The 27,239-nt window shown below is 46.2% G+C and overlaps 1 protein-coding gene across 3 annotated transcripts in view; it reads left to right on the top strand.

The window, feature by feature from the left end:
• Positions 1 to 24,375, top strand: part of LOC119456116 (soma ferritin) — a 110,891-nt gene extending 86,516 nt beyond the window's left edge. For all 3 annotated transcript variants that reach the window (XM_049664659.1, XM_049664666.1, XM_049664657.1), the window contains one exon: positions 24,198 to 24,375. In XM_049664659.1, coding sequence (XP_049520616.1) covers positions 24,198 to 24,335 — 138 coding nt within the window. In that variant the 3' untranslated portion in view covers positions 24,336 to 24,375. The remainder of the gene's footprint in view (positions 1 to 24,197) is intronic.
• The last annotated feature ends 2,864 nt before the right edge of the window (positions 24,376 to 27,239 follow it).

A 27,239-nucleotide genomic window follows, 5' to 3' on the forward strand; every position in this document is an offset into this window, starting at 1 on the left:
GTAATAGCAGTGCATAATAATTTCTCGCTAATTTATTGTTACAAGTTTCCTTTTAAGGTTTTACACCCGCAAGCGTCATGATCGATTAGGTGTCTGTTCATTCAGTTCTTCTCAGGCACTGAATTAGGAGGTATTGCCACGAAACATCTCTGCTGAAAATCATTGGTGGGCCACGCAAAGCCACCGAAACGGAGAGCAGCCAACATGTCGACTAGTCTATTCCTCGACAGGACTGCTGGTGCATCCGAAAGAAACATCGGAGTCTCGGTTATATTTCGACCACATCGAGCGTGCACAGAAATTTCTTGTAGGTAAACATGTTCGCCTTTCACGCACATCGCAATGTGGAGCCAGTCAACAACAGCGCACACTTTGGGCGGAAAGTTCTTTTTACTCGTCGTTCAGGCGAAACGGAAGGTGCGTCGCCTCTTTCAAGATGTCATTGACAAAAGTTGACAAAACATTTTATTGACAAAATATTGACGATACCCGAGTATCGTGGTTGCATCACATAAGCGTGATTAAGAGCACAATTCCTTTATTAAAGTAAACTTTTTAGCGCTTTTATGCATAATTTCCTGACCATTAGGTAGGCACAAAACAGGAGAGTATCATCTAGCAGATTTGCGTGATGATGACGGTAAGGGGAGGCGCTAAAGAATTGAAGAGTTATATCCCCATCAGCTCGCTTTTAGTATTGTGTAAAATATTCACCAAGATAATTTCCAATAGAATCAGAGCAAATATTGACTTCTATCCGTCAGAGAACCGGCTGGCTTCACGAAGGGATATTCTACAATGGATCACATCCATGTCATCAATCAGGTAATTGAGAAATCTGCGGACTACAGTCAGCCACCTTATGTGGCTTTCATGGATCATGAAAATGCCTTTGATTCAAGAGATACCAGCAGCGATGGAGGCATTGCGTAATCAAGGAGTACAGGAGGCATACGTGAATATCTTAGGAATTATAAACGAAGATTCCACAGCTCTCTTGGTTCTTCACAATAAACGCACAATATTACCGATCACGAAAGGGGTCAGGCAAATAGACGCAATCTCTCCAGTGCAATTCACTGTACGCGGAGAGGAAGTATTCAAGCTCTAAGAGAGGGAAGGCTTAGGAGTGAGGATCGACGGCGATTATCTCAACAACCTTTGGTTTGCAGATGACTAGGTCGATTGTCCTGTTCAGCAACTATGTGGCTGAATTGCAACAAATGATTGAGGACCTGAACCGAGAAAGTGTAAAAGTAGGGTTGAAGATTAATATGCAGCAGACAAGAAAGAGAGGTTTCTTTGAAGAAAGGCAGATAGGTTGGCTTGATAATGTTCAATAGCCTGGCAAGGCAACAAAAATTCATGTTCGCTAGGCAACTTCTAGTGACTGTGCAGGAGTACGTTCATCTAGGTCAATTACTCACCGGGGACCCTGATCACGACAAGGAAGTTTACAGAAGAAAATGGGTTGGAGTGCATACGGCAGGTATTACCAAATCCGGACTGGGTGCATACCACTGCCGTTAAAAAGAAAAGTGTACAATTATTGCATTCTACTGGTGCTAACATGTGAGACAGAAACTGGGAGGTTAATAAAGAAGCTCGAGAACACGTTAGGGACCGCGCAAAGAGCGATGGACCGAGAAATGTTAGGCCTAACGTTAAGAGACAGGAAGAGAGCGATGTGGATCGGAGAGCAAACGGGGATAGCCGATATTCTAATTGACATTAAGAGGAAAAAAATGAAGCTGGGCAGGCCATGTACTGCCTAGGCTAGATACCGGTTCACCATTAGAGTTACAGAATGGGTGTCTAGGGAAGGGAATCGCAGTTGAGGACTACAAAAGGTTAGGTGGGGTAATGAAATTAGGAAATTTGCAGGCGCAAGTTCGAATCAGCTAGCGCAATACATGGGTAATTGGAGATCGCTGGGAGTGGCCTTCGTCCTGCAGTGCACATAAAGATAGGCCTGGTAATGATGATGATAATTGCGTGACGTACATATATACATCGGACATATTTCCGGTGAAGCCTGGCATACAACATTTTCGTGTTACATATTATTTAGAAGAGCGAGTGAGGGTCTACTAATTTTCGATGTTATCTGACATATTTCTCCAGGAAGTTTGCCTTTGATCGAAAAATCATCGAAAATTTGTTCCACTCAAGCAAAACCCTTGGTTTGAGTTAGATGACAGCTAAAAATTGTATCCCATGGTTCTGGCGCTAAGAAACAAGCAAGAAAACCTAGGAGTACAGTAGCTACAGTAAAGCAAAGTTAGCAGAACGCCATTAATGAGTGCATGGTAACCTTTTTATTGCGATAGCAAATATATGAACACTCCAAGCGCATTTCTACCGTCGCCGTTGCCGTCGCCGTGATGTTCCTTATAAAGTCCAAACACGATAACATCGTCGCCGCGCGCCGTATGTGCGAGTGAAAGCTTGTGAGAGTAGGCCGATGAACGCGGAATATTACGCGCGCGAGCGAGGAAGAAGGGGCGGAAGTGCGCCGTCTTCTCTCGCGCGCCTAGGCACGGGGGGAGGACCGCAAGGGAAAGGAGGGCGTTCTACTTCAGCGGCTGCTGCTTACGGCGCGGCCGCGCGGCCGCCGCATCCTGAAAGCGATCTGCGACGTGGACAAAGTGCGCCACGCCGAGTGCCGGTAGCTTCGTATGCACTGGGCTTTCGACGTTTTGTTCGCGTTGAAGCGAGAGACAGCACGAAGGTCAATACTTTCGCTGCTGCCGCGCATCCTCACTCCAGTGTTTTGACAGCAAGTTTCCGCGGTCATCGAGCGAGATGTGTTCATGTGTACCTGTGCGCGCGTGACACCGTGCTTGTTAATTTAGTTAGTATCGAATGCTTACGACTTTATACGACCGATAAAAACTACTATCCTTAGTTCGTAGATCTGTCTACTAATTTTGCTCTCGCAATCGACGTTTCGCCTTTCGGGCGAAACTGCGACTTTTTTCGATGTTCCTTCATTGTGAACACAAACACTGCGAGCTAATAGTCTTTCCTTACAAAGATACGTATGAGAATGCCGCAGTTTTCAATCCACTAACTTGGAAGCAGATTAGCTCAAGTGTGTACGCAAACAGCATAATTTATCCAGGTGTTGAAAAAGTCTGGAGTTTTGCGTTCTCAAACTACAAAATTGTTGTTATGAGGGACGCTGGGGCTCCGGATTCATCTAGTGTACGGGCACCTAGATCTAAGTAACGGAGTATTTTTGCATTCCCACTTCTACTTCAACATGCCCGACGCTACAGAGAATCCACGGAGGTCACGTGGTGGGTTTGGAGGTCTTGGCGCAAAGCAAGCGCTATCTGTTTACACAGTACCATTGCGGTGACGAACCTGCAAGCATAGAAGGAAATATATAGAAACTCCCGCATTTACAGCACACAAACGCGTTCTCTGTGCGGTGAGTCGCTGCAGTATTATCTTGCAGTAACGTAGTATTTTATTGGAACTAAACTATCGCAATGTTGGCTAATAGCGACCAATATATCGAGCGCGTAGCAGACGCCCGCCGCTTTTTCGCAGCTTCCACAGCCAAGAAAGCCCACGACGACGATGATGATGAATGATGATATTTATCGGCATCCCCTTTGAAACGGGGCGGCGACAAATAGTCACCTAGCCTGCTTGATTTAATCAGGTATACTATACATGTTCTTTATCTAGCATTTTTGTATACCTCTCATTATTGTTCTTCAAAAATTTACCTTGCACCACTGCCTATGATTTTAAGAGATCAGGTAGTATCCATCTTTCCCCTGCTTTTTTCACCAGTACTCTAATCGTCCTCTTGCTGATCTCTACGGCTGATCTGTTGATGTTTCCTTCCACTTTGAACCCAAGTGCTTCTGGGAGTTGCACGTCACCTACGGTTCTTGCTGGGTGAATCCCGTCGCATTGGATTAGGATGTGCTGAGTGGTCTCCGAATCTTTACTGCAGCATACGCATGCCTCATCTAGTTCCGAATATTTGTGCCGATATGTTTTCGTCCTTAGGCAACCGGCTCGAGCCTCAAATAGCAAGGCACTGCTCTTTGTGTTATCCTACAGATTTTCCCTTCTAATTTCTTTCTTCTCATTCTTGTAAATCTCCATGGTCCTTTTTGTTTCCATTCTTTGCATCCAATTCACGGTCTCTATTTCTCTCACTTTCTTTCTGATGACTCCTGGTTGTCTATTTACAGTTCGATAACCTGTACCTGGTTGTCAACTTCCTTGACCTCTTCCCCATTCTGTGTTTACGCTTTTCAGGTACAGATGCGCGCTTTAGCCCCCCATATATTTTGATCCATGTTCAAAAGAGCCCCAAACGAGTTCAACAGGGGATTAGAAACGGTACATTCGAAGACAAAATGGTTGCGACGGCGGTGAAAAGAGATGTACTTACATTTTTAAGGGTTGAGTGTCATCATCCACTGCGAACACCAGTTTAGCACGTGGTTTAGGTTTGCCTGAAGGGATTCTTGATCAAAAGGGCTAGTTAATCATCATCATCATCATCATCATCATCTCATCATCAGTCTATATTTATGTCCACTGCAGGACGAAGGCCTCTCCCTGCGATCTCCAATTACCCCTGTCTTGCGCTAGCGTATTCCAACTTGCGCCTAGTTACTGAACGATAAATAACGCAATCATCAGCGAACAAGCGGATATGAGATACGCGCTGGGTAAGTCGTTAATGTAAATGAGGAATAACAAGGGATCGAGGACAGAACAGGGACGCTCGAGGTGACTGCAGGACCAGGTTTGAGGGTTGGTTATTAATGAAGACAGACTGAGAGCGACCTGAGGAATTCGTTAATCCCGCGATGACGTTTGAATGTAGGTTCAACTGGAAAGTTTAAGAAGCAAGTGTTGGTGAAGTACTTTATCGAACGCCTTAGCGAAGTCTAGGAAGACGGCGTCAGTTTGTAGATTAATATCAAGGTTGGCGTGAATGTCATGAAGAAAAATGGCTAGTTGTCTCGCACGAAAAACCCTTACGAAAAACCATGCTGTGACGGATGGAAGGAATTTTAAATCTAAGAATTGCATGATTTGGGAGTAAATGACATGTTCCATGATTTTGCAGGGTATACTTGTTAATGAAATGGGCCGATAATTAAGAGGTGAATCAGTATTACCTGTTTTGTGGACGGGAACGACCTTCCCCTTTCCAGTCGTCTGGAATGGATTCTTCAGAGAGTGATTGTGAAAAAAATACCCAGAAAATACTGGAACAGGTTAGGTTAGCGTTTTTCAAAATTTTTGAATTAATGTCATCTATTCCAGCGGCAGATGAATTTTTTTATTCTATCTATTATGCGCGAAATCCCATTACTGCTGACGTTAGGCTTGCATGGTTGTAGTAATATAGGTGGTAATGTAAAACATGGTGCTTCGGATTAATCGGTAAAAACAGATGAAAAGGCAGTGTTAAAGGTGTCTGCACAGTCAGTATCAGTCATGATTTCACCAGCATCGCTGGTAAGGGTGACAGCGCGCGCTTCCTTCGAATTTCTCACCTTCCAGAATTTCTTACGGTTATCGACTATCATTTTTGGTAGCTTTACTTCGTAAAATGAGCGCTTAGCACTTCCAATCGCGGCCAAGTATGCGTGCTCAGCTTCATAATACTTTTCCCACGCGTGTGGGTTTGCGTGGCGCTTAGCTGCGAAATGCGTTTTTCTTGTTTTCGAGCCTTTTAGTGACTTTGTGAACCAGGGTTTCTGATTACTCTTTCGAAAACTGCATGACGGGATGTATTTATTCGTTAGTTCGATAATTTTATGTTTTATAAGAGTCCAGTTCTCATTTACACTTCTGGATAGATAGGTCGTTTCAAAGACCGACAGAAAGTTTGTTAGTTCAGAGTTGATTGCTTCGTAGTTTCCCTTATCGTAGAGCCTAATAGCTTTCTGGGAAGTTTATTTTAGTACAGGTGAGAAGTTAAAATTGGCATGAATTACTTTATGGTCACTGATTTCTCGGAGGCATGTAATGAAATTAACGCTGTCTGGATGAGGTCCAGAGTGTTAGCAGCTTCCCCTGCGACGCGTGTCGGCTCGGATACAACTTGTGTCAAGTTAAAATTAACAAACGTCAATCAAGTCATTCGGCTTTTCTTGACTAACTGTGGGCTGAGGTTGATTACTCCAGTCGATATTGGGGTAATTGAAATCCCCGAATAGTAGGACGTCTGCTTTAGGGTGCTTTGAAACTAGTTGATTTAGAGCATTCTGAAGCTTGCGGGGAAAGTCGGGACTTTTGTAAGGTGGCCTATAACACACACCAATTAATAGCGTCAGTGGTGAAGCGCGACACATAACCCACAACATTTCTAAGTCTGACGCGACATTAATGGCAGAACAAGACAATTGTTCGCTGACTGCAATTAGAACTCCTCCCCCGCGAGAATCTTCGCGATCGGCGCGAAAATGATGAAAATTAGGCAGGTCAAACGAATTTCTGAGTCAGTGATATTGTTGTTCAACCACGTTTCGGTTAATATAAGTAGATTGCTGCCTGACGAAGTTACAAGGTTTGATACGATATCGCGTTTCGGCAGGAAGCTGCGAATGTGGGTAAAGATTGCTGATAGCGAAACGTTGGCGCGAGGAGTCGGGGGATAGCGCGATGAACGGCAAGGATGAGTTGATTGCTAAGATATTTCTTTTACACATGATGCAATTTCATCAAAGACGTAACGTTTGGGCCAATATGCAAAGTTTTAAATCTCAGGGGAAAATGCACAGACTTCGCCCTGGCAAATGCGACAAGTTGTTTCCGGTAGTTTTGAACGCGGCGCGAAAAGTCTTCACCTACACTGTAGTGGGTACCATTGAATTTTTGACCCCTAAAAAGAATTGATTGTTTAGTTTTAAAGGATGTAAACTTAACGATAATCGGGCGTTCCTGTCCTTAGAGTGTCGTCCGAGGCGATGGGTGCGTTCAATGTCGGTCGGCGCGTTCGGCGTTCAATGTCGGCGCGTTCAAGGTGGTCAGAGCAGTGGCGAATGATTAAGTCTTCTGTTTGCGAATACGTTTCAGTGGGGTTAGTATCGGGTAAACCACAGAAAAGTAAGTTGTTTCGCCGAGAGCGATTTTCCGCATCTAGACGCGCCTCTAGCACACTAACTAAACGAGTCATTGCAGCTGAGGTGGTTTGAATCGTCTCTAGATCACTGCGGAGGTAGACAGACTTTCGCAGTGAGTTTCTAAGGCGCTGAGACGCGTAGTCAGACTCGTCATTTTCTGGTCCATTGAGAGCAGTTGATCCTTAAGCTCTTGCACTTCATGTACTAATTCAGTCTGGCCAGCAGACATTTTTTTTAGTTCGCCAAGGATTACGTATAGCTTGTCAGGGCCAGGGTTGCTCTCAATGTCACCGCACATCAGTAATAGGGACCGAACAACATGAAAGCACTCGATACAGGTAGCAAGGCAACACTGGGGCTCGGAAGCTGTACCAAAAGTAGTTGCTGTTTTTTTTTTTTTTTTGTAAATTAGTCTAATGCTTACCAATCTGCATGGCGAAGACGAGTCGATTAGACAACTGTGATGTGCCAGCCACCGAGCCCACAAGGTGCGGCGGATGGTCGCTGCTCATTTATAGTTGACACGTTGAGTGTGGTCGCTGACGATGGGGCCTTACAGTCTGCGCTGAGGGTCAAGTTGGCTTGAGTCGGCAGAGAGGAAAAAGTTGTCGCAGTTTCACCTGAAAGGCGCAGCATCAATTGCGATAGCAAATTTGTAGAGAGCTAACGGAGTAATGATATTAGCTTTATCAGCTGTATAAACTTGGACATGCAGCAGCACCGGCAACACGCAAACTGTTGTCGACGCCGTCGGCGATTTGCCCGCGTTCGCTCAAAATGCGTGCGGCGTTGGTGACTGTTGCCGGAGCCTCTGATATAAATAGGCACTTGGTGCCGCAGCTAAACGTCGCCTCCCTTCCCTCCCCCTCCCCCACGGCCTCTCGCGCGTCGGAAGAAGGCGCGTTTGCTCTACATATGGTGATTGTAAAGGAGGAAAGAGACGCCTACTTCTGCAGCCCTTAAGCGAGCACGGCGCAGAACGCGCGTTTGTTCTCAGCCGTGCGTTCACTCCCCGTGAAAGCGCGCGCCCCTCGCGCCCTTTCACTCGCACATACAGCGTTCGGCGGCGCGCGGCGACGATTTCATCTCTCATTGACGTCATACGGAACCTCACGGCGACGGCGACGGCGACGGCAGAAATCTGCTTTTGAGTGTCCATATAATTGCTATCGCAATAAAAGGGGCCTTGGTGGTTGCTGCGCAGAATGTCCCTCCGTCGGCCGCGCCGCGCAAGAGCGCACGCTCTATCGCGGTCGCCCAGGGAGAGCAAAAGACACCAGGCAGCATGACGCACATGATCAACGGCGAGAACACCTGCATGGCGAAGACAAGTCGATTAGACAACTGTGATGTGGCACAGCCACCGAGCCCACGGTGGCTGTTACACTCCCTCCTACACTCATACACTCCCTCCCTGCTTTTTTTTTTTTTTTTATTCGGGCAAAACAGGTACAAGGTCTCAAAAACCTGCGTGTGCAAACAGTCTAAATGACATTCGCTCTGCCCTTAGCGTTCCAGTGCCAGCTGTAATAAATCGCTTTACGGTTTACATTTGCCGCGTCTTGATGATCATGCTGATAATACTGATTTATTGGCATCCCCTTTGAAACGGGGCGGTGAGAAACAGTCAACTAGCCTCCTTGATTTAATCAGGTATGCTATACAGTTTTTTCATTCTCTAGCATTTTGTATACATCTCCTTAATCTTTTTTTCCTCAACCTCTCTATCTATCTCGTACCTATGCCTGTAACATATCGGTCGTATCAATCTCTTCCTTGCATTTTGTTTCACCAATACTCTAATTATCTCTTGCTTATCTCGACGGCTGACTGCTTGATGTTTCCGTCCACTTTGAAACCAAGCGCTTCTGGGAGTTGCACGTTACCTACGGTTCTCGCTGGGTGGATCCCGTCGCATTCCATTAGGATGTGCTGAGTGGTTTCTGGATCTTTACTGCAGCATGCACATGTCTCTAGTTCTGAATATTGTTCCGATATGTTTTCGTCCTGAGGCAACCGGCTGGAGCCTCAAATAGCAAGGCACTGCCCTTTGGTTGTAGATTTTCCCTTCTAATTTCTTTCTTCCCATCCTTGTAATTCTCCATACTCTTTTTATTTGCATTCTTTGCATCCAATTCACGGTCTCTCTTTCTCTCGCTTTCTTTCTGATGACTCCTGGTTCGTCTATTTACACTTTCAGTTACCCTGCACTTGGTTGCCACTTTCTTGACCTCTTCCTCCATTCTGTGTCTACGCTTTTGAGGTACAGATACTTGCGCGCTTTAGCCACCCATATATTTTGATCCATGTTCAAAAGAGCCCCAAACCATGTCACCCTCATCATCATCAGCAGCAGCCTATTTTTATGTCCACTGCAGGACGAAGGCCTCTCCCTGTGATCTCCAATTACCTATGTATTACGTTAGCTGATTCCAACTTGTGCCTGCAAATTTCCTAACTTCATCCCCCCACCTAGTTTTCTGCCGTCCTCGACTGTGCTACGTATGGGTACCAAGAGAAGGGATCCCTACTCTTGGTGCTCATTCTGTAACTCTAATGGTCCACCGGTTATCCATCCTACGCATTACATGGCCTGCCCAGTTCCATTTTTCCCGCTTAATGTCAACTAGAATATCGGCTATCCCAGTTTTTTCTGGTCCACGCCGCTCTCTTCCTGTCTCTTAACGTTAGGCCTAACATTTTTCGTTCCATCGCTCTTTGTGCGGTCCTTAACTTGTTCTCGAGCTTCTTTGTTAACCTCCAAGTTTCTGCCCCATATGTTAGCACCGGTAGAATGCAATTATTGTACACCTCTCTCTTCTACGACAGTGGTAAGCTCCCAGTCAGGATTTGGCAATGCCTGCCGTATGCACTCCAACCCAATTTTATTCTTCTGTAAATTTCTTTCTCACGGTCCCCTCGGAGTCCTGGCACTCGTTCACACATGTTGCCAGACTATCTGCACATTCGTCTGGCAGGCCACCCGGCCGCGCCGTGGGCCCCCAGAGCCAACCGATCGTTGGTTAACTTCCAACCCCGACAAGATATCTGATTTTAAGCACAGAATGGCATTTGCGAACTTTATCGAGGGACCATTACTCCTTCCCAGATTCCACTCACCAAGTCACGCTTATTGTTGCCCCAAGGGATCTATGTTTTATTACTGCTGCATTCCGCTTATTTCAGGTTATCTTGGTGAGTGCTTGACTAAGTCTTTCCTTCATCAATGTATAGACACAGGTATTATATTGTTTCACTATGGGTATAACTTCCTGTTGAATTGACACCACGTAATGACTCGTCTCTTCATTAAAGATCATAATTCCCGATTTCTATGCGCTGAACTTAAGGCCTAGATTTGTCGTTCCCACAGATATTCGCAAGTATCTGTAATTTTTTTTTTATTGTCGGCTAGTAGCACAATGTCGTCTGCGTACATCAGTCCAGGGACCTTCTGTTGCACCATTTGTCCATTACGCATGTAGGATAAATCAAAACCTAATTCAATTACCTAATTTTTCAGCCGTCTTTCTATACCCTTAACGTAAAGCGTGAACAACAATGAAGAGAGAGGACATCCTTGCTTCAATCCTCGGTGAATTCTCACCACTTCATTACCTTTTCGACCTTCCCATACCACTTGTACTCGGTTGTCTCTATTATCTCCCTCAGGAGCTCCACAAAATCATCATCTATGCCTTCGGGGTTAAGAATATCCCATAACAATTCCCTGACTACGTTGTCATGTTCTCCTTTAATATCTAGAAATGCTATCGATAAAGGTCGATTCTGAGCTACTGCAGCTACTGAAATCTCTATGCACTGTGTTAGTACAAACTATTATCCTCTAATTGTCTGCCTGGCCTGAACCCATTCTGTAGTTCCCCCAATACATCGTTTTTCTCCACCCACTTCGACAGTTCTAATTTTATGGCTTGCATTGCCATTCTATATATCACCGACGTTACTGTAACTGGCCTGTACGAGCTCGTCTTATCCTTATGTCCTTTGCCTTTGTAGATGAGGCTCATCTTGCTTTCGCGCCATCCAATGGGAATTTTCTGTGTTCTAATCACTTGTTCTATGGCATTAGTCAGCAGTTCCTTGCTTTTTGGACCGAGGTTTTGATTAGCTGTACTGGCATTTCCTCGTGTCCTCTGCCGTGTTATTAGGTACATCTTCTTCAGAAGTGGGCTGATGACGCGCGTGGCGCAGTGGCTTTTTTTTTTTTTGGGGGGGGGGAGGGGGGGGGGGGGGCACGGGCGCTCAGGAGGCCAGAGTAGGTAGTAATGAAGAAGGTCCCCTAGAGGATCCTCTGAATAGCATCACCGTCAATAACAGAAAAAGGCGGAAAAGACGAAAGAAGAAAGCTCGCCTTGCAATAGGATACAAAAACATGCAGGGCGGCAGAAATAAGGTAAAGTGGTTAGAGATTGAGGAGCAGTTAAATAGAGAAGCAATAGGGCTGTATACAGTTACAGGAACGCACCTTAGAGACCTAGATTAGCCACCATTATTGAGAATTATGTTTGGGAAGGGTACAACCGAGCCAAATTGGAAAGAAAGGGAGGGGTAGTCGGAATGCTCATACATAACGGAGCCCCATGGGAAAGAGTAAATTCACAGTGTCAAGAGCATCTTTGGTTATCATGCACAATGAATGGAAAGAAAGCTGGGCTGGGCGTAACGTATTTATGGACAGAAAAAATTGCGAAGAACCAAACCGGTATTAAGGACTTCGGGAATGATGTCGAAATTATCGTGTTAGGTGACATAAATGCCCACATAACGATCTAGACGGTTATACCGACAACAACGGAAAGTAAATGCTAGATCTTTGTGAGCAACGTAACCTCGTTATCGTAAATACGGGGCCTAAACGTAAGGACCAGATCCAATGGCAAGTCGGAAATAGGCAATCGACCATGAAAACTGTCTGATAACAGAAGGTATTATTGCAATAGCATTTATAGACACTCCAAGCGCATTCCTGCCGTCACCGTCGTCGCGTGAGGTTCTGTATAAAGTCCAACGGTGATAGAATCGTTCGCTGCACCGTCTGCTTGTGTGAGTGATATCTCGCGAGGGACGCGCGCTTTCACGGAGGGCGAACGCACGGCGGAGAGCTAACGCTACGTCTTCCGTCGGCGAAAGGCGTGGGGGGATGGGAGGGAGGAGGGAGGGAGGGGAGGCAACGTTTAGCTGTGGCACAAATGCGTATCTTGCGACCGGGCGCAAGGGGAACTGGCGACTCAATCTCCCACGCGAAAGGAGGAAAGCGGGAAGGCAGCGCGATAGGGAGGGGGTGCGGCTGCCACTCCGCCAACAACTGCGTACTGTACTTTGCGCGGCTCCGGGCTGTGGCTCACGCCGTATCTTGAATGCGATCTCCACACGGCTCTTTCCTTTGTATGCGCTGTGCTTTCCATGCCCAGTTTCCGTCGAAGCGATAGACCGCACGAACCTTCGGTCACTGCTGCCGCCGCGCTTGCTCACGCCAGCGTTTTGACAGTGGTTGTCTGCGGTCATCGAGTGTGATCTAATCAGGTTTGCTTGTGCGCGCTGACACCATGCTTGTTAATACAGTTAGTAAGCGAATGTGTCCAAGTTTATGCAGCTGATAAAACTACTATCCTTACTCCGTATAGCTCTCTACGAGTAAATTTGCTATCGCAATTGATGCTTCGCCTTTCGGGCGAAACAGCGAATTTTTTTATTTAATTATTTAAATACTCTGGATGTCACGAAGTGCGTTGCAGAGAGGAGTAGGATTTATACAATACCTGTAAATCACGCGTTTAAAGGATGATGGAACAGCTGGTCGCTGTTCTTGGAATGAAGGAATAAGCGTGCAGCCGTTCCAACGCGAACTTGGGACGTGGAATACAGATGTAGGCATCACTATCAGAGCACTTGCCGCATGTGGTGGCTAATTGGTCGGCCCCGCTGATGAATTTTACCACGCTGTCCTTACGGCTGGTATATTTGCCAAACAGTGCCATGCATGTTTCTCGGAATAACGAAACTTTGCGCGACTTGTTAAACTGCTGCCTGTTTACACCTGGTCCGATGCATCTATTTTGATGGTAATAAGATCAAGCTTAGGTGTCAGCTTCCTGTAACGATCGAAACATTACGCGCTAGTGCTCATTCGCACGTGGTCGTATTTTAGTATTAGCAATGGGGAACGTTTGTCTTTGTGGACTGCTAAATTTGTGTCATGCACCCTCTCTCACTCATTAACAGTGTCGCTTAAGCTTCGTCTGCCGCTTGAATTTTCTTTGCCTAACCGCGATTGCGAGAGCAATCGTAAAACAACCTACGGTTGCCATAAGTAAACTTTTGTTGGCATTTCTATCACGATCGGAGCAGTTGCTGCACGTGATGGTTGGTCGGCCACGCTGCTGAATCCTACGCTTTTGTTTTAGGCGGGTGTATTGCTCGTGTCAAGCAATGCCGTACATCTGCGTTTCCGGGAATAACGACTCTTGGACGACTTATCGTGAAACTGCTGCTTATTTACATGTCACGTGCATGCTAGTATAATGGTGATGTCAAGCTTAGGTCTCAGCTGTCTGTAACGATTGAAACGTTTACGCTACTTATTAAGCCGTTGCTAGTTCGCACGTTGTCGTATTTTTAGTAACGGAGAACGTTTGTCTGTTGACTGTTAGTTAATTTTCTGTAACGCGCCTCGGTGATTAACCGTGTTGCTTAAGCTTCGTATGCCGTTTGCGTTTTAACGCGACAGCGTTAAGGGCCCGTGTCGCAGAAAATCCGGCGTCGGCGTCAGCGTCGTGTAGGTGTCGCGGTCAGTGTCGGATTTCGGCGTAAGCATCGGCGTCTGGCGGAAATAATCAGCGAACCACATCATCCCGAATTACCCCGACTGGGCGGGCCCTTCGCTTGGCGCAAGGCGTTAGTGAACAAAAATTGAATTTCTCAAGTAAAATCCGCCAGAAAAATCGTAAAGCACGACTTAATCACAACCTAGACGTGATAGCGTCGGATTATACTTTGAATATACGAGAAAAAAGCCTGTTAAGCAGCCAGGGACATTTGAATGCTATCGGGTTCCACTCTTGAAGGCGAAGCTTAAGCGTCCTCCAATTCTGATGGTGTTTCGCTGTACTTTGTTCTAGGCAACATTGAGGGGAATGTTGAAAACTGATCCTTTTTAAATTTTGATCGGGCCTCATGTCACAGAAAATACGGTGCCGACATCAACGGCGTCCAATAACGTTTCAACGTTATTTAAGAGTGGAACGCTCTCGCGTTCCAGTCTTAAAGGCGAAGCTTAAGCATACTTCAAGTTTTACTTTGCGTAACCACGATTGCAAGAGCAATCGTAAAACCGCGTAAGGCTCGAAACGGAACAATCGTAGCCATTTGTCTCTCAGTGGCAGCAACCTCTCACACAGGGCGGTTGGGCAACCGCGCTGCTTCAGTTTTCTTTCCTCTCGCATTTGCCATCATTGGGCCTGCGTATGTTCAGACATGTGTGCGCAACATGCTGCACAAGATCAAAGTCATACCGCACTGTCTCTTTCCAACTACGAGACTGTTGCATCCCGTATTGTCATAATATTCTGTGTAAAGCTGTAGTCGACGTTCGCCAGTTTTTATTGTTGCGATAACAATTATAGGGCACTCCAGGCGAAATTCCGCTGATGCGGCTTACGTGCGCCGCCGTAGGTGTCGAAGGTCGCGTAAACTTAGCTCTGCAAGATCTGGAAACGCGTTGTAGCTGCAGCAACAAGAACGCTTGTCGCTGCCGCCTCGCTTCATCACGCCAGCGTTCCGACAGCGAGTGCCATCGAGTGAGACGTTTCATGTCAGCCTTTACGCACGACAAGAAGGTCGTTAATTTGTTAAGTAAGCGAAGGTTGACTTTAATTTACACTGGCGATAACTTACTGACGGTAATTTACTTATTATAGCTGTCTGGGAATTTGCTATCGCAATCGCTGCTTCGCTTTTCGGCGAAACTGCGACATTTTTATAAGGTGAGAGAAACGGTCATTGACGAGGAAGGGTGTAGCAACATAGGATGGCCATAAACGTATCATTTTGAAAATGGGATACGTAGCTGGGAAATAGAGCAAGGAGCGAAGAATGGTCAGTACAAATTTGAACGCTGAAAAAATATAGTCACCGGAGCGAGGTGAACTTGGCAAATGGCCAAGCAAAACGTGGTAATACAGTAAGCTTCTAAGTGTAATTACGACAGAAATGCGGAAAGAGAACAACACGTTTGCTGGAAAGGAAAAAGGAACCCAAAAGCTGGTGGAACAGGGATACGGGAAGCGACCGACGAACGACAGAAATCATCACGAGAGTCAGGCAGCCAAGAAAGCACAGTTGCCGCTGGTCGAAGAAGTCATAAAATGGAAAGTATACTGGAGAAAAAATGTATGGTTCAAATACTGGTTCAAGCAAAGATAAAAAAGTGACATTGGTTGTCAGAAATATGTGAGAAGAAGAAGCCGCACCTAGAATATTTTTGAACCACATTAACTATAGGCAGGAACAATACGACAACATATCCTAGACGAAGATGGAAACAAACTGTAAGGGTACGCGGCATTAAATTACGTCCGAAAAATAACAGCCGAATTATTCCAAGGTGGTTTTAGAGAAGAGCATGAACGATAAGCATGGAAAAGGAGCTGAGAAAGTCCTAAGTGCACAGCCACAGGGTTGGGCTGAACTAGGACCACAAAGTGAGGAAACTCTGTTAGAAAACGCTTACAAGATAGGCAAATACCAGCAGAAGGGGTTAACTCATATAGACAGGTTAGCAATACAGGCGATTAAATTAAAAATGTAAGCATATAATAATGGCATATTGGGAGAACTTTAGAATGGCTTCAGAATAGGGAGGCGTCTGGGTGATAATTTATTTGTCCTTACTCAGTGTATTCGAATATCCAAAGAAAGGAGACCGTTATACGAGTCTGTGGCTTTCTTAGATATTACCGGAGTGTATGACAACGTAGACCGCAACATTTTATGGGACATTCTGGACGGAGAAGCCTTAGGCAACGACTGTATACAGCTTTGAGAGGACTTACCTCGAAAACTCAGTTTGTGTTGCATGGGAAAGGGTGAGAAGCGATGAGAAAGTTGATATCAACAAGTGACTGTTTATGATGTACATATTAAGGATGCTCGAGGGAAGCAATAGCAATCTCTCATACAAACAGGCGGGCACAATTGTAAAACTTTCAGGTTTGTTTTATTCAGACGGACATTGTGTTGCAAGCAATGTGATATGCAACGTCTGGCTAATAACTGTGGACGGGTAGGTGAGAATTTAGGATTGAAGTTTAAGGTTAAAATCATGTTTTATGGTATTCAATAAAAACAGTGAACAGACAATGTCAATACAGGGCCAGGAAATGCCTCGGGTAAGAGAATGTAAATACCTTGGTATATGGATAAATGACGACAATAGATATGTGGAAACAGAGGGAAAATTAGCAGTGGCTTAGCTCGGCTATTCTCGTTCTGGTCGTGAACAGCCCGAGAGCGCGAGTAGTTTTTTGCTGTTCTTGTTTTTTTTTCGGTGTGGCACATCTTATTATCCTGTAACGTTAGCACTTTAAAACAAGTTATTAAAATTACTCCTGAGTCTTCTTTCAATATCACTTTATGTACTTCTAAGCATTGCTAACGAGGCTACACACTTCGCCGCCGTGAAGTGAGTTCACCGAACACACTCGCCGGCGAGTGCGCTCTGCAGTGAGTGTGACTAAGCGTTCCGTGTGGCAGCCTGCGAATGACACTAGCCGCGAAGTTAAAATTAAATTGTGGGGTTTTACGTGCCAAAACCAGTTCTGATTATGAGGCACGCCGTAGTGGGGGACTCCGGAAATTTGGACCACCTGGGGTTCTTTAACGTGCACCTAAATCTAAGTACACGGGTGTTTTCGCATTTCGCCCCCATCGAAGTGCGGCCGCCGTGGCCGGGATTCGATCCCGCGACCTCGTGCTCAGCAGCCCACCATAGCCACTGAGCAACCACGGCGGGTGCTAGCCGCGAAGTGCACTCGCTCAAAGTGCACTTTACTTGCCCGTGGCACGGGATGCCTAGCAAGTCAAGCGCAACTTTCTCATTAAATCGCGTTCATCGCAACTGCGGCTCAAGGCGTACGATCGCCCAGCCAAACGGCCGTGCGCAGGCGCAGCAGCAGGCTGGTTCGGCAGCAGACGACCTGCGCTGTTTCGCTCATGCGCTTTGTCTTCGCCGCTTCCAGTAGATGGCGCTAAGCGGAGCATGAGCTAAAACCCCTACACATAAAAAGTAGCGACACTCTCCTCCTCCGCCTTCCCTCCTCCTCGTTTATCCTCCTTTCGCGCTCCTTTTTCGACCGTTGCGCGCGCCTACACCGCTTGAAACACGTGCACTTGTTTATCTTTCACCGCTGATCAGATTCGACGATCGCCGACTGTGTTCGCCGCTATCGTCGTGCTCCTCGCCAGTCGGTAGACGCTTCTCGGGCGAAAATGGCGATGGAGCGTTATCGTAAACAAACGCAGCCAACGCCCGGAGGCTCGACGGTCCACGTCATGCCATTAGGCCAATACCGACGCGGCGTCGGCCTCGGACAGGGTTTGCGAGGAGGCGGCGGCATTCTTCAAAGCGTGACGCTACTTTTATATAGGGGCTTAGCATGAGCTTAAAGCCCCTATATATAAAAAGTAGCGCCATCCACTTACCTCCTCCTCCGTTCCACTACGCGTTCCATCGCGCTCGGCGCGACCAGCGCAATCGAGGCGCGATATCGACAGTGGCGCCGCCTGCGTCGGGCCTGCCGTGGCAGACGACAGCTAACGCGCTACCAGAGGAAATCCGAGGAAAACTTCGATCGCGCCCTGCTGAGAAGTTTTTGAGGCGCGATTTTGCTTCGTCAGTCAGTAACTGGTCTTAATAATGCCGTTTTGGAAGTAGCAACGCGACGATGCGAGACGGCGCAAATATCAAGTGTGCAGCAAGCGTTTGAGCTCGCCGGATGGTAAACAAAAAAAACCTTTTGCCCGCGCCTTGTCGGTTGCGACAACTTAAGGCGCAGCATCATGCCATCACAACGAAGTTCTTGTCCCTAACACGTTTGATCCGTTTGTGCGTACAGCACTTTCGTCGCACAGGCCCGAGAATGGTGGTCGGAGCACGCTGGAAAGAAAAAAAAAATCACAGTTTCGCCCTAAGGGCGAAGCAATGAATGCGATAGCAACACAGCAATGTCATACGAAGTAGGGTGAGCGGCTTTGGTAGCAATATGAATTGTAGTAAACATGAGCTGATTGGTGGCGTGGAGCAGGGGTAGAATACCCGGCTTCAATTTGAAGGTCGTAAGTTCGAATCCTACTCTGGTCCACCACATTTTCAGGCATGGAGTGGTGCCTGACACCGGCAAGAAAAAAATATATATCGCCGAGAGCTAGTGGGGCTATACTAGTTCAGGTGCAACCAAACTAGGAAGGCCCATAAAGCTTCATCAAGGTCACTCCCTCACCAGAACAGGAATTGGCCTCCCTGGTGCAGTATTCGGCCACTACCTCCCTCATGACTCCCATAATTAACCCATGGCCCTCAGTTCCCAGTGGCTGCGGCGCACCTGACCAAGGCGGCGGTCAGACCTGCTACGCGGCAGAGGGTGCTAAGAATCCCTGGGTCAAGACAGGCCGCCAATGGAAACTGAACCTGGCAACGTTCAACACGCGCACCCTCTCGAGTGAGGCTAGCTTAGCAGGACTGTTTGAAGAATTATCAGGCATTTCCTGGATATTGGCCTTAGTGAGTTAGAAGAACTGGTGAGGCTTCTGCTACAGAGGTCTTTCAGATAAGAAAGAATCCGGGGTAGGATTTCTAGTGCATAACAACATAGCGGGCAACATTGATGAATTCTACAGCATAAATGAGAGGGTAGCAGTTGTAGTAATAAAGCTGAATAGGAGGTACAAATGAAGGTAGTACAAGCCTATGTCCCAACCTCTAGTCACGAATGAAGAAATAGAACAGTTTTATGAAGATGTTGAACTAGCAATGAGAAAGGTGCAAACTCAGTATACTTTAGTCATGGGCGACTTCAATGCAAAAGTGCGGAAAAAGCAGTTTGGTGAGCAAGCAATTGGCAACTACGGCATCGATTCTAGGAATGCAAGAGGGAGATGTTAGTAGAATTCGCGGAAAGGAATAGGCTCCGAATAATGATACCTTCTTCGGGAAGCGCAGCAACAGGAATGGACTTGGAAAAGCCCTAATGGAGAAACAAGGAATGAAATAGATTTCATACTCTCTGCCGATCCAAGCATAGTGCAGGATGTGGAAGTGTTAGGTAAGGTAAGTGCAGTGACCATAGGTTAGTGAGGTCTAGGATTTCTCTCAATTTGAGAGAGAGAGAGTGAAATTAGTCCAGAGGAAACAGGCCAACCTAGAGGCAATAAGGGTAAAAGCAGATCAATTTAGGCTGGTGCTTGCAAACAAATATGCAGCTTTAGAAAAGGAAGATAAAGACAACATAGAAGTAATGAATGAACCGTAACTAGGTTGATCTCAGAAGCAGCAATTGAAGTGGGAGGTAGGGCACCAAGGCAACCAGTAGGTAAGCTCTCCCAAGAAACAAAGGACCTAATAACGAAGTGACAGAAGATGAAAATGTCGAACTCAAGAGATCAGATAGAATTCGCTGAACTGTCAAAACTAATCAACAAGAAAAAAGTAAGGGATATTCGAAATTATAACATGGGAAAGATGGAAGCCGTAAAATATGGACGCAGCATTAAATCAGTAAGAAGAAAGCTTGGCATAGGACAAGGCAAGATGTATGCACCTGAAAGATAAGCATGGTAATATCATCAGCAATTTCGATGACATAGTAAAAGCAGCGGAAGAATTCTATACTGACCTGTACAGTGCCCAAAACAGCCAAGCTACTTTAATTCGAAATAGTGATGAACCGGATACAGAGGCTCCTTCTGTAACTAGCGCTGAAGTTAGAAGGGCCTTGAAAGACATGACCAGGGGAAAAGCTGCCGGAGAAGATGGAATAACAGTAGATTTAATCAAAGATGGAGGAGATATCATGCTTGAAAAGCTTGCGGCCCTTTATACGCAATGCCTCACAACTTCATGTGTACCAGAGAGCTGGAAGAACGCCAACATTATACTAATCCATAAGAAGGGACGTTAAAGAACTGAATAATTATAGACCCATTAGCTTGCTTTCAGTATTGTATAAAATATTCACCAAGATAATTTCCAATAGAATCAGGGCAACACTTGACTTCAGCCAACCAAGAGAACAGGCTGGCTTCAGGAAGGGATATTCTACGATGGATCATATCCATGTCATAAATCAGGTAATCTAGAAATCTGCGGAGTACAATCAACCTCTTTACATGGCTTTCATAGATTATGAAAAGGCATTTGATTCAGTAGAGATACCAGCAGTCATAGAGGCATTGCGTAATCAAGGAGTACAGGCATACATGAATACTTAGCAAACATCTACAAGGATTCCACAGCTACCTTGGTTCTCCACAAGAAAAGTAGAAAGATACCTATCAAGAAAGGGGTCAGGCAAGGAGACACAATCTCTCCAATGCTATTCACTGCATGCTTAGAAGAAGTATTCAAGCTGTTAGACTGGGAAGGCTTAGGAGTGAGAATCAACGGCGAATATCTCAGCAACCTTCGGTTTGCAGATGACATTGTCCTATTCAGCAACAATGGAGACGAATTACAACAAATGATTGAGGACCTTAATCGAGAAAGTGTAAGAATTGGGTTGAAGATGAATATGCAGAAGACAAAGATAATGTTCAATAGCCTGGCAAGAGAACAAGAATTCAGGATCGCCAGTCAGCCTCTAGAGTCTGTAAAGGAGTACGTTTATCTAGGTCAATTACTCACAGGGGACCCTGATCACGAGAAAGAAATTTACAGAAGAATAAAATTGGGTTGGAGTGCATACGGCAGGCATTACCAAATCCTGACTGGGAGCTTGCCACTGTCGTTGAAAAGAAAAGTATACAATCATTGCATTCTACCGGTGCTAACATATGGGGCAGAAACTTGGAGGTTAACAAAGAAGCTCGAGAACAAGTTAAGGACCGCACAAAGAGCGATGGAATGAAAAATCTTAGGACTAACGTTAAGAGACAGGAAGAGAGCGGTGTGGATCAGAGAACAAACGGGATAGCCGATATTCTAGTTGACATTAAGCGGAAGAAATGGAGCTGGGCAGGCCATGTAATGCGTAGGATGGATAACCGGTGGACCATTAGGGTTACAGAATGGATACCAAGAGAAGGGAAGCGCAGTCGAGGTCGGCAGAAAACCAGATGGGATGATGAAGTTAGGAAATTTGCAGGCGCAAGGTGGAATACGCTAGCGCAAGACAGGGCTAATTGGAGATCGCAGGGAGAGGTCTTCGTCCTGCAGTGGACATAAAATATAGGATGATGATGATGATTAAGTAAGCAGGTGTGCTGCGGCGTAAGTAGACCGACATGAAGTGAGATTCGATGACCACGAGAAGGCGCGTGTGAAACGGTGGTGTTGATGAGAAGCGCTTCCCGTGGGCAGCGCGTGCGAAGGGACACACCTGTAGCGCTGCACTGCCGATCCAGGCGGCATTGCATGTGTAGCGTGCGTTGGAAATGTGGTCCGACTATTACTAACTGAATGAACAAGCGTGGTGTGAGCGCGCACAAACAAACATGAATAGGTCACACTGATCGAATGACTGCAGACAACGACTGTCAAAACGCTGGCAGCAAGCGCATACGCCGCAGCGGGCGAAGGTACGTGCGGTCTATCGCTTCAACGGAAACTGAGCGGCGAATGCACAGCGCATAAAGGTCAGAGCCGTGTGGAGATAAGAGACGATGCGGGCTAGCGACGAGCGCGGTTGTTGGCAGAGGAGAAGTGCCCCCCCCCCCACGCTCCTTCCGGCGCTGGCTTCCCGCTTCCTTGCTTGCGCTTGGGAGATTGAGTGCGTTCGTTCTCCGTGATAGCGCGCGTCCCCGCACGCTTCCGCTCGGGCATACGGCGCGCGGCGAAGATTTTGTCTATACGGAACCTCACGGCGACGGCGACGACGACGACGACTGCGACGCCGACGGCAGAAATCCGGTTGAAGTGTCCATATAATTGCTATCGCAATAATATACAAAAGCGCAACGCGTGCTTCCACGTGACACGGATTGGCCAATGGGGGAGCGGAGGAGGCTGGCGAGACAGGAGGCGGCGAGGAGGAAACGCCGGGGTGAGCGCGGTGGCGGCAAGATCTAAGAATGGCGCTACTTTTTATATATATATAGGGGCTTTACATGAGCTACTCTTTCCTCCGCCGTCTCCTCTCCTAAAACGCTTGTTTTTTCGTTTACTTTTTGCTTGCGATAGCAAGTCGACGGTGGCGACCCTCGAAAGTCCACGTTGAAGCTTTCAGGCCGGGCCCGCGCCGCCGCCGCCGCAGGCGACTGCAACTGCGCAGAGTGACTTTCAACATGGCTCTGAGGCGGAAAAAATATATATAAAAAGAAGTGAAAGCGCGCGCTATCATCCTCCAATCGGAGATACAGGAGAGAGAGTAGCGGCGTTGATCAAAGGATGGCGATACTTTTCTTATATAGGGACTTTACATGAGCCACGCGCTCGCGTCTTCCCGTGGACGCGTCTTTACACTACGGCGCGTATTCGTTCATTTACAACGGAAATGGCGCCGGAAAGACTTCCGAAAGCGCGCCAAAGCATGCACGCCGAAAGCATGCGTGTTTCGGCTCTTTATGAACTGACACTAAGCTTCGCTGTATATACAGGGTGTTTTATTTTAGCTGCACTAAATTTTTAAAAATCGCCTGTGGCAGATAGCACAATTATATCCTTGATCTAAACTACTCGATGAGGCGGCCATTACTTCCACGAGAAATCAAAGCACCTAATTGAATAATTAACATAATTACGCTAATCAACGTCTTTGTTAATTATTTTACGGCACATCTTTCAATCTACGAATGATATATGCCACTTAGCTCGCAAGGCGTATCCACTTGGAACGAATTCTTAGGACTGAACCAGTTTCGAGATATTAATTTTCAAAGTGTCCGACGAAATGCATGGGCGTTCCAGTTAACTTTGCGCTTCAATGCATAAAACAGCGTTTTCGTCAAAACGTTAACCGGAACGCCCATGCATTTCGTCGGATGGATGCATGGATGGATGCAAAACTTTAATGAAAGTCCTGAGGTACGCGACTCAGCGCGCAGTGGGCCGCTCCGACGTTGGGACAGTCAGGCCATCGTGGGCCCTCTGGACAGCCCATAGTTGCGCCCCGGCATCGGGGCTCTTTATAGCGGAGAGCCACTTGTCCTCATTGATTTGTTCCGTGCCTCGCAACGAGGGGCAACGCCAGAGCATGTGGTCTAGGCTAGCGAAGTCATTACAGTGCCTGCAAGAACTACTGGCATAAGTGTCGGGATAAAGCTTGTGGAATAAAGCCGGGCTGGGATACGAGCCTGTTTGCAATCACCTGAGGGTCAACATTTTGAAAATTAATATCTCGCAACTGGTTCAGTCCTGAGAATTCGTTCCAAGTGGATACGCCTTGCAAACTGGGCGGCTATAATTCGTAGATTGAAAGATGTGCCATAAAATAATTAACTAGAAAGTTAATCAGCATAATTATGTTAATTAATCAATGAGGTGTTTTGATTTCTTGTGGAAGTAATGGCCGCCTCATCGAGTAGTTTAGATCAAGGATTATAATTGTGCTATCTGCCACAGGCAATTTTCAAAATTTGGTGCAGCGAAAATGAAACACCTTGTACGATCTGCTGTATTTTGTTTGTTCCCGCGAATGCTTTTTTTTTTTATCATGTGGCTGATTGACAGCAATATCAGAGGCGAAGGGTGCGATAAAACGCATGATTCGATCGACTTACGTGCTGCTCCCTTAAGGTCACATAAGTGGGGCTGAAAGCCACAATATTTTGGTTGAACAAGGACTATGCGGACTTGTTGTATCGAATGTGTGACGGTATGACACCCGTAATGGTGCCGCAATGTTTCGCTTGCAGATGGCGGATTTCCTGGAGCAGGAGTTCCTGTCGGAACAGGTGCGATCCATCGACCAGCTGCAGCGGCTCATCACGCAACTGCAGAATATGGACACTGGCCTGGGCGAGTTCCTGCTCGACCAGCAACTGCGCGCCTAAAGAGCGCGCCAGTATAAACACTCAGCTGCACTCCTGTTGAGACTCGAGTTTCACTCGCGCATATCCCCGTTAGAACATGTGCGTTGTGCATTCAAGGTTGCGGAAAACTGCAACGAAATTTGGCACCACGTGAAAAGCCTAGTTTTAGATAGCGTAGACGTGCAAAATTTGACGTTTCAAGTACGAGCGACACGAGAAGCTCGCAAATGTTTCTTATAGCAAAACTGACGAAAACAGACGGCGCCATTACCGCTCGCCGGAAGTGACCTAGAGCTCCTTGGCATCACCGCCGAGATAAGGTACATAGGTCAGAGTGACAACTACCAGGTCGTCTGCTTATGTGCTGTTTATAGACTACTAACAATGCAATTAACGCCCCCTTGCAAAGGCCTACATACTACTCATTTATAAAACATTTTGTCAAAATGAATTTTTGTTGTAGTTGGTCATTAATGCAGGAGTGTGCTGGTCTGGGCTGGTTGGTACATCATTAGGACGGGAACAAACAGCGCTAGGAGAGGGCGAACTGAGTACGACAGCTAACAGTTTATCGCTGGCAATGCAATATGTATACAGGCTCAGCGCAGAAGGCCAGAACAAAACATGGTTTCTGCGCCGGGAAGGGAATGAAATAGAAGAATCGATAGAATAAGAATCCACTTTATTTCCAACACACAAGTTGGGGGCCCCCCAGGCAAAAAGCTGTCTCAGACAGCTTGACGGGACCTGGGGGCCTACAGAGAGCAACAGGCAGTGGATTTCACTAATTTGAACAATTATACAGTACAGTACATACATACAATCATTATGAACAATTATTATAAACAATACATACAGTCATTGTGAAGAATAAATTAACTTGCTCGATACAGGTACAGCATACATGGTGGACACTATCACAGAATGCATAAATACTGCAGGAAATGATACAGCCAGGAGAAGAAAAGACAAAAAGATCATTGCTTCATCAGGTAATCACGCACCTCTGATTTAAATGTGGCGACAGGGGCACTGAAATCGATGTGAGTTTTTAAGAGGTTGTATAGTGTTGGTATGCAGTAATCCAGCCTAGATCTACCGTAATTTGTGCGTGTACGCGGAACTGGTATTAGCCTGTTACGTATGCTGTAGTCATACGGGGAATATTCTGTATCGCTTGGAAGTTTATTTTTATACATATAAAGATATAGTTTATAATCGTATAACTTAGACGCTTTCCACATATTATGTTTAATGAATAGGGGACCAGTGGGTAATAGGCTCGGGTGTCCATTAAAGTTCTCAAAGCTTCTTAGTACTTTCTTTTGGAGCCGCTCCAGTTTGTTATAGTTGGTGGTTGTTGTAGTACCCCAAACTAAAGTACAATATGAAAGACGTGAGTAAAAATTAGCATAATATATTGCATACTTTATTTTCATTGGAATTAATTCCCTCAGTCTGTAGAGGCAGCCAACTGCTTTGCCTAATTCAATCGTGAGCTTATTAACATGCATGTTCCAAGACATTGTTTCTCATCATCGCATCACACACGTCCCCGTCAAGGCAGGTTATCATGTTTTTAACAAGTAGTTAATCTCGCAGCTATGCAGAGAAACAGAGGGTACGCTGAGGCAGGAGTTTCCGTGCGATTGAATGCAAATCGCTTACCAAATCTCGCGTTCTCTTTGATCTTTATACCTACCTAGTATTGTGCAACCTTTAAAGAGAGGTTTGCAGCCGCATTCTTTGCAGTGCTGGGCTAAATGGCTGGCTACAGACCCTGTCATTGCGTATACGCATGCTCTCTCATTCAAACATCGGCCGGTTTGGCCAATGTAGCAGCGTTTGCACTTGAGCGGGATCTTATACACAACTGCGTATGCGCAGTCAACGTGAGGTTTTCTGTGTTCTTTCTCACAGATTGCTTTTCTGGGGCCTTCCTTGTTTACCTTGCCGCATAGCGTCGACAGCTTGTCCCTTGCGCTGAACAAAACGCGTGTGCCGATTTTTCCGGCGACCTTTTTTAAACTATGCGAGACCCCATGCACCAAGTGCACCGGCTCATCCAGGCTGGGTACCCTATGGCCCTGCTCACGGCTGTTTCAGAAAGGCTTTTGGTGATCCTGACCAGAGCGAGGGCAGCACGTGACGCCCTGGACAAGGGACCTCATGCGAGCACAACCGTCAACCCTATGTGTGCATGGGTATGACGGTTGTCAGCTGGTATACCCCCCAGGTAAACGCGAATTACGTCACAAGCGCCACTTTCTCCCCTTGTGCTTGGTTGATTCTGAGAAAAAAAATTACGCTTGCTGTTATGGCAACGCGTTTGTTGATGCGCGAGGGGGAGACTTGCCTGGAATGCGCTCGACGAGTGTGCGATTTTTTCGGCAGACCAGGAAGAAACTAGCATGAGTAGAGTTTGCTGCTGCAGTCTGCTTTGTTCTAATAGCTGTCATTTTCAGCCTCTTTCTTTCTGTAATGGCAATTTCTTTATGTGTGTGTGGCTGTTCATCTGTTGAATAAATGGCCGCAGCGCATCTGTGTTTGCTAAAATCTTACCCTATTCCATTATGATACGTGAGTGAGCATGCCAGAGCGCGTGGCTATTGCGTTTCGGCAGGACAATAACAGGCAGTGAAATGTGCATTATTTTCCAATTTTATAAGCAACTTTTGTACCACAAGACATATAACACACTAACGAACATTGCAGACCTGAGTATCTCACATCTACAGTACAAACTGCACATTCTATTGGCGCGTATACATATCAAAGATTCTTACAATTTCTTCATGGCAAAGTCATGTTTTTTTGTTTGTTTGTTTTTTTTTGCATATGTGACAGTCCTACCAACGCAAATCATCTGTCACAAACGTTTATATGTGATTACGTATGTAAAAATTATCATTCAGCGAGACCGGT

Source organism: Dermacentor silvarum, chromosome 1, assembly GCF_013339745.2.
Source record: "Dermacentor silvarum isolate Dsil-2018 chromosome 1, BIME_Dsil_1.4, whole genome shotgun sequence".
Taxonomy (NCBI): Eukaryota; Metazoa; Arthropoda; class Arachnida; order Ixodida; family Ixodidae; genus Dermacentor; species Dermacentor silvarum.